At 33.7% G+C, this 11,401-nt stretch overlaps 2 protein-coding genes across 4 annotated transcripts in view; one reads left to right on the top strand and one right to left on the bottom strand.

The window, feature by feature from the left end:
* Positions 1-50: 50 nt before the first annotated feature.
* LOC106108581 (protein suppressor of sable) lies at positions 51-6,771 on the bottom strand. Of its 3 annotated transcripts, XM_013289803.1 has the most exons (3): positions 5,760-6,301; positions 3,488-4,215; positions 51-3,151 (listed from the first exon to the last, which is right to left on the bottom strand). In XM_013289803.1, exons 1-3 carry the CDS (start codon positions 5,783-5,785, stop codon positions 702-704), a joined length of 3,204 nt encoding a protein of 1,067 aa, XP_013145257.1. In that variant the 5' UTR covers positions 5,786-6,301; the 3' UTR covers positions 51-701. The 3 variants fall into 3 exon arrangements, with proteins under 3 accessions (XP_013145257.1, XP_013145256.1, XP_013145255.1); XM_013289802.1 differs by lacking the exon at positions 5,760-6,301 and adding an exon at positions 6,573-6,771 and having other exon boundaries at positions 51-4,215; XM_013289801.1 differs by having other exon boundaries at positions 51-4,215; positions 5,760-6,304.
* A 415-nt stretch (positions 6,772-7,186) lies between these two features.
* LOC106108438 (ubiquitin conjugation factor E4 A) overlaps positions 7,187-11,401 on the top strand; it is an 11,931-nt gene continuing 7,716 nt past the window's right edge. Inside the window, exons 1-8 of the mRNA XM_013289604.1 lie at positions 7,187-8,066; positions 8,201-8,332; positions 8,762-8,925; positions 9,251-9,430; positions 9,694-9,846; positions 10,140-10,308; positions 10,836-10,965; positions 11,361-11,399. Coding sequence (XP_013145058.1) covers positions 7,436-8,066; positions 8,201-8,332; positions 8,762-8,925; positions 9,251-9,430; positions 9,694-9,846; positions 10,140-10,308; positions 10,836-10,965; positions 11,361-11,399 — 1,598 coding nt within the window. The 5' untranslated portion in view covers positions 7,187-7,435. The remainder of the gene's footprint in view (positions 8,067-8,200; positions 8,333-8,761; positions 8,926-9,250; positions 9,431-9,693; positions 9,847-10,139; positions 10,309-10,835; positions 10,966-11,360; positions 11,400-11,401) is intronic.

Raw genomic sequence — 11,401 nt, forward strand, 5'->3', positions numbered from 1 at the left:
ATGCCTTTTATTTAAAAAAAAAGTACAAGGTTTAAAATTAACACAGTATGTTATGTAAACATATATTTATTTTAATTAAAGTTCGGTTCGCTTTAAAACTATTCTTACAACAATAACCTATAAATGTATAGGTGCCTCTTGAGGTAAATTTCTAAAGTATTTAACAAATGTTTTGTATTGCTTCGTCTTGATAAGTATTAGTTGTCTTCTTTAGGTCAACGACTATACAAAAACTTAAGGATGGTGTAAAGTACCTAAGAGTTTATAACTAAGCTATTATTATTACATTGTATGGAACATGACTAACTCACGCAACTCGGGAGCAACCATATTGGCCGATTGTTAAAACTACGCGTGTTATACAAAAATCAACATGTACTCAGTCTTAAACATTTGGCTTGGATATGAGTACGTGTATTGAAGCAGTTCAAACCAACATATTTACTGAACATAATTTAATATAAAAAATAACGATTTACCAATTCATCTTAAGTGAAATCATATACATCATATACTGACACGTTGGACCTTGTACACACAAAATTCTTATTCTAATTAAAATTAATTATAAAACAAGTCTATTCATTTCTAATAATTATCACCTTGATCACATGTTGTATCGTGTGGAAGGGTTACTATATCTATAACAATAATTTAATTAATACAATGATCACTATGCGGAGTATAATGTACATTACCTACTAATGCCTATCGTGTTTCCAATTACCCCTATCGTTATAGTTTTTTCTATCCCGATGTCCGCGACCGGAGCCCCCTCGATTCCACCGGTCATTCCCTCTGCCGCGGTGACCTCCTCTGTTCGGAAATCTCTGGAAATTCTGATCTCCATCCATATAATTAAAGTCATTACCCTGAGGAGGTCCATTGAACGACATGTTGTTTCCGTAATTATTCGGCCCACCAAAATTATTATTAAAATTGTGAGGAATATTAGGAGCGATACCGAGCAGACCTGGTGCTGGACCTCCTCTGGGGTCCGAGAGCGGCTGATTAAAATTATGCATATGACCTACGTTTAAATTGTTCATGTTGGAAACGGCCCCCATACCCATAGGCGGAACGCTCATCATACTCATATTCGGCTCCATCCCACCGGCGGAGTTCATATTGAACGGCATGCTACCTTGGTTAAAATTAACAGGCGTTTTCAATAAGGCCTCCTTCGGCTTTGGCAAATACGAATACTCACCGTTCTCTTCTAAAGATACACCTAAATTAGTAAATATATTACATAAAACTGTATTACTTTGTACACTGGAAATATCGAACTTTTTACCCGAAGATTTGTCTTGCTGATACTGTTTTATCATTTGAGTAACAGGAACCAAATGCTGATTCACAAATATTTTCTGCGTGGAGCTCAAGTCTTTGTACCAATTAGAGTTCTGTAGTATAGTTTGTAAATCTATGGAGGCTGTCTTCTGCTCTAGCACAATTTCAGGTTCTTTTGGTTTTCGTCGAGGGTCGACCCGCGGCGCTGTACTCGTCACTTTTGGAGGCTTCTCGCTGTCACTGTTGGATTCGTCCACCGATAGTCGAAACACTTTTCTTAACCTAGGATCCTGTAGAGCTTGTGATTTCGCTGTGCTATTTCTAATGTCCGTATAATCGGGTCGTGGTATGTCAATAGTTACGAGCTTATAGGAAATTGGTGGATGGCTATTTATAGAACCATTTATTTCGGACGCCGGTGTATAATTTGGTATTGCTTTAAATGGTAATCCTAACCGAAAATCAATGTCGCCATCGGCGCTTTGTCTTAAATCAGTGTCGCCAAAAGTCGGCACTTTGTAATCGGCTTGTCGTAAATCAACATCAGTTCTTCGACGTCCATCTGTGGGTTCGCCATCTATACATTCATAAATCGATACCCTTGGAGACTTCTTACCCGTCTTACCGGAATCGCTCACTCTATCTGGAGAACGTCTCGACCGAGGATCTCGTGATATGCGGGGTTCCGACACTTCTGCAGTGCTCTGTTTATTGTCTTGTGTGTTGTTTTTCATGGTATTGAGCAACTTCGTAACCTCTTCACTGATATCAATTTTTGACAAGTCTCCTAGTCTACTTATAACGGTAGATGGTTCTATGATATGCGGTGCGGGCGGTGACATTAAAGTTTTTGGTGACGAGGCTGGTGATTTTTTCTTGCTTCCTTTCTCTTCATCACTTGAATACCATTTTTCATCTATCAAAAGATTGTTATCTTCATCATCAGTAGTTGAGCGACGATGACGCTTCTCGGTATTTTTAAAAATTGGTTCCGGTTGAAGAAATCTTATATCCGTATCTGCTTGCCTGGGCTTGTCTTCTATTTTAGCATGTCGCATTCTTGGATCGTCATTAGCGAAAGGCAGTACTCTGTGATCGACATCTTTTGACTCGATTGATGGAACAGGTTTCTCGTTTTCAAACGACTCGTTCGAGATATCAATATTTTCTTTATCCTTTAACGCAAACTTCAAGGCGTCCTTGGTGTACTGGTCTATGTCAATCATATCCTTATTCTGCTCCACGCTTTTACCTTCTCTCGTGTCAGCGATTTCCTCGGTTTTTTGAAGCGATACACTAGGCTGAAAGCGCATGTCAATATCTTGCCCAGGTAAGTCGGTTGATAATGATGCATTGCTTGAAACTTGGACCACAGGAGGCACTCTTAGGTCCATGTCTTGAGCACCGGCATTGGATCCTATAAAAGCTTGCGCCTGTTGATCGACATTATTAATTAAACCTAACTTTTGTATGCTCATTGTATTCAATTGTATTTCAGTTATTTGTTTTAAGGAAATACCAATACTATTTAACTGTAAAACAGTTAATTGGCCTAGTTGGTCTAAATTTTCGATACCCATTTTGGTAAGATCTGAAATTTGTTTAGGCGTTAATACTCCTGTTAAGTTTTTAATGTTAAGAATATTACTTGAGCTCGTATTACCATTGGGTGACAAGTTCATACCAAAATTCGGATTAGAGCCTTCATTTTGCCACCTTGATTGTCGTATTTTCGGCGACACTTTTTGCCTTTCGTTGTTATACTGATGCATTTGGAAGCTATCCGGGGAATTTTGAGGAATCGGGATATTTAATTCAAATAGAGATGGTATACTTCTCTCTTGAGACTCAGTGTTTTCTGAAAATTGTTGCATTAGTTTTAGTTGAGTATTTTGTATCAATTTTAAGGCTCCCTCCCTATTTAATCTTGGGAAATCTCCTAAAATCTCTTTGGGTGCGGATTCTATATGCTTTAGAAGAATATTTTTTAGACTGTCATTCAATGGTTTACCGTGTGCGAACTTACACTCGTCTTTATATATACAAGGAAGCCCAGTGTGATAATATTTACAAGGAAAATCTGCGTGCATATATAAACACTTATCGCGTTTCGCACAGCAGTCCATGAGGTAAAATTTGCAAAGCTCCATCTTTCGAGGAGGCTGAACATCGTGTGAAAAAAGACATTCATCACCTTTCTGACATTTCCCCTGCATGTAGTACAAACAAACACCTTCGGGATCTTGCATTGGATGTGTACCTCTTCTCCTGTCATTTTTATTGTTCTTATTCCTTTCACGTTGAGGTGGTCTCTGCCTTTGTGGACGGTGTTGTGGGGGTCCCCGAGATTCTTGGCTGCTATCCGACGCATACGAGCTATCATTTTCCTGATATGCTTCTCCAGGGGAATTTTTATGAACCGGCGATGCACCTCTAACACACATCATTTCGCTTTCATCCATTTCATCAGAATATTCTTGTTTCTTACGCTTTCTACCCGGGCCATCTTTGTTATCATACTTTTTTCTTTTTTTATATTTACGACGTTCCTCGGCTTCGTTTTCAACTTCGCCTTGAATATCTTCATTTTTGTTCATAGCTTTCCGTATAGCTTTTTCAATATTACCAGCGAAATCGTCATCTAAAGGATTAGTATATTTACGATTCTTTTTACTTTTATCCTTGAACTTTTGCTCACCTTTATGCGACTTCGACTTTTTCTTCTTACCTGATTTAGAATAATAAAATTGTTGTTGTTCTTCTTTATGAATATCTTGATTTTCTTCATCGTTTATATTACATTCGTCTGATTTGCCGGTTACTACATTTTCTGTTGCCTCTTCTCCTTCGCTTTCAATCTCACCGTCTTCCAAATCTTCTGCCAGAACAGTCGGTGCAGTCTCTGCCATTGTGTAGGATACACTGGAATTGAGAAATGATTTGATTATTGTGTGAAATTAATATTACACATTTGTTACGATGTTTCAACTACTTCGATCTAAAAAAAATCAGAACTTGCTAAATAAGTTAAACATGGAAATTATTCAGCAAGTTCTGATTTTTTTTATATCTCCGCTTTAATTAACAACGAAAATTTTACTCTGTAAAATAACTATTTAATACTTTTTGTAAATAATTCACTACAGCTTATATTTTCTATCTTAATTATATCAAACAAAAAAATATGTTACGAAGTTGAAAAATGTTATGTACCAATTTATAGTTATTTTTTTTGGGGGAAATTACATATTTTGTAGTTAAAAACGCATATTTGAACTATCTTAGACTGAAAACCAGTCCTAGGTAATGATATCAATAATTTTTAATCACTTTGGTCTGCAAAAAATGATATTTTCACTAATTTTTGTTTTGATGCTTTATAATTTTCGAATATGTGCTCCAAAACCGAAATATAAGATGGAAACATATTCAGGTCGTACGATTTAATGATTACCAAATTTTAATCAAAACATTCAAAATAGCCTTGAATATCTCTAAAATTATGATTACAATAAAAAATAAGTTTCGATTGATGAACGTAAAGATCCAAATAAGGTATATGAAAATAAGACAATACACAAAAAAATAACTCGACTGAATCGATAGAAAAGAAGTAAGATGTTATCTATCATATATTTGTAGTGTATATTTGCGATTTAATATACAAATTTGCGAAAAGAACTGTGCAAGTGGATGTAAACTACTACTTTTTTTATATTTCTCGCTAATATGAAAAATTAGAACTTTTTAAAACCCCAAAATATCAACTTGTTACAAGAAATCTACTAACAGAAACAGACTTTAAGCAAAAACATTTCTAAATAATATTTAATTCGTGACAAAATAATTTATGACCTAAATAAACATATTTTACACTACAAAAATTCCATAAGCCGTGTATCTGTTAAATGACGTATTAGCACATTTTAATGCCTATCAACGTTATAATAAAAAGAAATACCTCTTCTAAATACATTTGATATATTAAAATCTAAAATTTTACGATAATTCTTAAGTGTGAAGTTTCTTAGTGAATCGTTAAATACGCTGTACGTTACGTCATCAAAGAAACTTGGCAACGTCGCAAATACCTATGTATGAGGCTGCATAACCCGACCAATTTAAATTGAACATTGTAAAGCATACTATTACTAGAATTGATTTTATAAGCAAAAATAAACAACAAAAAACATTTAAAAACTGTAAAATTGAATGCTGTAAAACAATTAAAAGTTTTAAAACTTAATAAAACCATACCCAACTTACATTAAAAGAATAATTGTTATTGTGGTGTAGCAATAAGTCACTCACACATAGATATGTCAACCTTTCCGTATGTATTTGAAAACCTCATATTGTGTAAAACCGAAATTAAGCCAAAGAAGTATCCGTTAATTAATTTCATCGTCTAATATAATCATAGTTAGGGGCGGAATTAATCTCCATTGATTTCTTATATACTATACCTAATATTCGTCGAAACAATTAGCATTGGGACAATGTATCCAGGAATCACAAATTAGTGTAGCGCAGTTATAAAATCAACATGTATGGATAGAAACAGTAGAATAACTGTTCATAGCCACCACTTTCAAATAAATAAATTAGTAGATATAAGTGGTAATGCAAGCAGTGGGTGGCCGTTCACATTTCACAATGTCTTGCTGTGCGTTGCGCTCACGCGACGAATCAAATTGAATGACGTCAGCCTTCTAGAACGTCAAGATAGCCATGTCCTTCCTTTTTCGAGGTCACGTAGCGTATCACGCTTACACACACATACACAAAGTTTACTGGCGTACAGTGACTCACAACTACACCTGTTGCCTTTTCAATTTGGTAGTATAATATTTACTTGTATACCTTGAAATTATAGCAAACCTTCGAAAATTATAAAAACAATCCGATGCCGACACCATAATCTTAGTAATTTAGGCTTAAAAACCATATTAAAGCTAATAATTAGTTCATGCACTGTCAAATATTTTATACAGAATTAAAAATAGGACGCATCAAATGACGCCTTTGTCGAGCGCTTGGGGAAGCAACCGCCATCTTGTTATATGTATATCAAATTTACGGAAATAACTCAAATTTCAATATATACAATAGCAGCGTTCCTATATGATGTAAACGCGTATGATTTATAAAAATATGTGTAAGTCATATATACCACGTGTAATATTTTTCAGCTAAGCAAGCACTTGTACAAATAATAGGGGACACGCATTCATTTTAAGACCTAACAAGTAAATAATAGTAAGTGTTACCAATCTTACATTAATAATTAACGTTTCACTATGTGCGACTACTATACGCCATATAAAATATTTTTTCATAGCATTGCTGCATAAAGGCGACGTAACAGTTCGAGTATACGCAATATTGATTTCGGATTCGGACGACGACTGCAGCAAAACAAAGAAGTTATTTCTAAAACTTTAGTTCCTCAAAACCACGCAACGGCAAACAGCGCCACTGTCGCATAGTGATTTGTTTCTCAGGTGGTTTCTTGTTCCGCTCAGACTTACTTCTTATAAAAAATATATTTTCCTTGGGAGTTATTTTATATATTTAATAATGCTTTAATTTTTTATACATATCTTTGGCAGATTCGACGAAAAGTAATTTTAGTTTTCTATAATTTTGTGAAAAAAGTATTGTTTTGACGAATGCGTTTGAACAGATTATAAATAAATTTACTAATGATTAAAATGTTTATTTGGAAACTATTATATTTTTCTTAACTTTGTTTCACTTCTTCAGTGTTTTATATAAACCAATTCATAAAAATAAAAAGTTTTCTGAAAAACTAATTTAAAACATCTGTATTAAACAGTTATGTGACAAATAAAATCATACAAGATTTTTTTTTATAAATTCAAATGTCACTCTAACTTCATCTTCATCTTCATTTTCATTGTCAATTTTTTATCAACTTGAAGTTGTGATAACGAAACGATAGTCAGCATATTTTGATCAATTGTCAATTTGCGTATTTTGAAAACGTACAATGGATTCAACTGAATAGTGACCAATCGTAATTTTTCAGAAATAAACGTACGTGTATTAGAATGTAAATTTTTTACAAATAACATAAACAGGCAATTGTTATTATCATTATCGTTTTCAAAAATTAACAATGTCAGATCCAAATAATCCATTTGCTGGTTTATTGGGAGTGTCAGAAGTTAAAACGACAAATGACAATGAATATAATGGAGATAACATACCAAAGCAACTTAATTACAAGAAATCACAAGAGGATGAAGACTTGGAAACAGTCAATAGCATGGTGGAAAATGTATTTCATTTTACTATCAACAATAAAGCTGTAGATGGACCTTCATCAGATAGACAGCTAGTTTTCTTGGAGGAGTTATCGCAAGTCATTGCTCCTAAAATTTATATAGACTTGGAAACATTGGAACCAGCATTATTTGAGAGACTGCTGCTGCAAAATGTTGAAACACATGTCATACCTAAAACAAACAGAGCATGTAAAGAACATGTTGTACAAAATCAAGTGTTCCCTTATCTATTTAGTTCTTTGCAAAATTTGCAAAGTTATGAGCAATTAAATTCAGCTGTTGTGCAGAATGCATTATCAAAAATGAGGGAGTTAATATTCAGAAATGCTATAACTGCTTTGAAGCAGCCAGCTCTTTTTGAAGACCAGGATTTCTCATTGCAACTATATCAGCTACTCCAACATGTAGATCCACAAAGTCATACATTTTTCGAAGATTTGGTGAAGGCATTTGTGGCTGATGGTAAACTTAATTTTATTTATATTCAAATCTTTTCATGATATTAATATTTTTTATAAGTTTTTTAAGCTAGCGCTTGACCCCAATCTCGCCATATACCATGAATTTTGTTTATATTCACTTATATACAATTTTAGGTGGAGAAGAATGCCAGAAACAGTTGCAAGATGCAATGATACCAGTTCTTAATAGAATAGCACTAAGTGTTATGAAGTCAAACATAATTAATCTACCAATTTATATACTTCCGTGTGTTCACTTATTTGCAAGTAAGTGTTTTCTTAAATTGCTTAATACTTACTTAATTAGATTGTCACCTGTATGGATACTAATTATAATCCATAAATACCATATAATATACCAATTAAATACCATATGGATAATAATTATTTTAGAATCATAATAAAACTAAACATTTACATGAATCATTTGACATAACATGCAATTACTGAATAACATGAGCTCTATAAACAGATTTTTTTAAATTCTGTGCAAGCAAAATTTGATTGTGATGTAATTTGAAATTTATGAGCCTTCATAATATATTTTTATAACCAACAAATTTTGATGTAATATGATATATGAAAAACTCATTTTATGCATGCTATACATCCCCAATGGAATTACCTCTACTGTAAAATGGGGGTGATTTATTTATACAACACATATTTGTAGTAATCATATTTATCCTTTTTAAGGCAACCCAAATCTCGCACCAATCTTAATGGAGTCATGTGAACCAAAAGATGAAACAATTGGAAGACATTTCCAGAATTCTATACTGGGAGCACTTCTTACATTATCCGTGCTACCTCCGAAACCAAATGCAACATTCCAGTTCTTTGATGGTCCCTTGGATTCGGTAATAATTTTAAACATTATTTTACTACTATGAAAAAAGTATTTAAATGTCCTTTTGCTCTTAATAAACTCAAAAATTCTCTAATATTGGATAACAATTCTATTAACCCTGCTGCAGACGACAGGTAGTTAACTGAACAATTTGACTGTCCAAAGTGAATATATGTGATGGACTTTAGCAAGTAAATTGAGATTTTGTGAAGAATATTTCATCTTTTTTAGTATAATGCTTTCAGTTGATGACCAGAAGAATTCTCTTCCAGTGATCCCACTTAAATTTAAATATAAAATAAATAAATCATTTAAATTTTCCTAATATGTTATAGGCTGGAACATCAATGATTGAGAATTCTATTTGGAATGCATCATCACATTTGAACAATAATATGCACAAAATATTCCTCACGCTGTTAAAAGGTGGGCCACAAATGAGGAATCGCATACTCACCTGGATTGGTAAATGTCTAAAAGCTAATGTGGCTAGAGGGAAACTTTGGAATGTACAGGTGTGTACATTAGTTATTTTTATAAATACTTGAAATAATATTTTTTTTAAATTATGTCTAACTTAAATACAAAGAAAATTAGTTGATATGCTTGTATTTTTAGTGGCAGTTATAAATTTAAATGTTTTGTTTATAAAATTCAGATCATTGGAACCCTTTTAGGTTTCACATATTGTATTCTTAACATTTCTACCAATTTTTATTGTAGTGTCACCTCTTAATTTCGCTGAAATTTTCTGCTATAACTTACGTTTGTGTTGCAGGCTGGCGAGATAAGTGGGGCAACATTGAACTGTGTGTCAGACGGTTTTATGTTGAACTTGGGCGCTGTACTGTTGCAGCTATGTCAGCCATTTTGTAGTACGCCTGATGATCCTAAATCTCTCAAAATTGATCCAACATATGGAGCGGTGATTGTAAGTAATTTTATTGACATAAATGCAAATAACAGCCTAAAGAGAAAGTTGATTGTTATTGTACAAATTTCAATGATGAATTTAAGTTGGTTGCAAAACACCTTATCACAAATTGCATATTGATAGGGGTGCTGCACATAACTCATATATTACATATTTTTTAGGTATTAATACGAATACGTTTTCGCAAATTGTAATCAGACCATGTTTTATTTTCTGCGGACCACTGGTTGGAATACAATAGTATACAGTAAAAATATTTTCTTTTAAATTCCGGTTTTATTAAATTTCAGCCAGAAGAATGTGAAGCAAAATCAGTGCATCTGGACTGCTTACACAGTGAGACCTGCCTGCTACCTCCGCGTGAAGATGAGAATAATCAGAGCATCAAAAGACCCACTGCGGACAACTACAATTTTGTCACCGAATGCTTCTTTATGACACAGAAATGTATTGATCTTGGTGAGTAATTAAAATACCAAAAAAAAACAATTGTTGCAATCTTTTAACACAAAAATTTTTTAAATCCTGTAGCTACTCTATAAAATAAGAAATAATAATTCCTTTAGCTTTTCCTTTCCTGGACACCCAGTATAACTACTGTGGACCACCTGAACATATAATCTTTATACAGTTAGTTCCATAGTTGCTGCATAGCTGCGACATATTCGGAGATGTATAAATTTCAGAAGCTTTGTAAATCATACTTCACACTTCATACTAATATGTATTATAAATGCGTAAGTTAGGATGTATGGATGGATGCATGTTTATAAGATTTTGTAGCCTAAAGGGCTAAACGGTTTTGGATGAAATTTGGCATTTGGCGATTTAGAACATAATCTGGAAGAACACTTAAGCTATCTAGTTTTGTTTTTTTTTTACATGATCGAGTCGCGGACAAAAGCTAGTATTAATATATTGGCGCAGCTGACAATATGTAGTGATATTTCTTTGTATGCGATTACAGTGTAACTTGCAAATTGCAGGTGTCCGTGTGTGTGCGGAGAAGCTGTGGCGCTTCGGGCAGGAGCTGGGCCGCACGCAGCGCGCACTCAACGACGTCGCACCGCACCTGCTGGAGACCATGCGTCAGAGAGGACACCATCTTATGACTAAGTAACACATTACTTATATTCAATATTGTATTTGTATATTGTTTTTTTTTATTATTATTTTTCTGTCCCCTGGTTATCCAGTTTTTACATTAATCACTACTTATCGTATGCTCTCATAGCTCATAGATTTATCTATACTTGTAAAATTGTTTTGTATGTATGTAAAATTGAAAGAAAAAATACATTTCATGTAGATGATTTTTTTTTAATGTTTATGGGCAATCCCCGAAATTATTGAACATATTATGACTGCACTTTTACGGAAGATGCTACTAATCTCGGATGTATTGACTGACTGTTTTCGTTAGAATAAAACAATACATGTTTGTAACACACAGTGATGTGTTTTTTTTAATCTATATTTGTCAGTATAATAATATTGTGATTGTTTTGTAGGTTCATGAGCCTGCGCTGCGCGCTGCTGGAGACGGACATGC

This window comes from Papilio polytes, unplaced genomic scaffold, assembly GCF_000836215.1.
Source record: "Papilio polytes unplaced genomic scaffold, Ppol_1.0 DF821511.1, whole genome shotgun sequence".
NCBI lineage: Eukaryota > Metazoa > Arthropoda > Insecta > Lepidoptera > Papilionidae > Papilio > Papilio polytes.

What these genes read in the sequence shown, in the direction of transcription:
- LOC106108581 (XM_013289801.1), bottom strand. Translation starts at nt 5,785, where the DNA reads ATGCTAATTGTTTCGACGAATATTAG. An exon ending in ATTGTTTCGACGAATATTAG is followed by an intron (nt 4,216 to 5,759) that starts GTATAGTATATA and finishes TCTCAATTCCAG; the next exon opens with TGTATCCTACACAATGGCAG.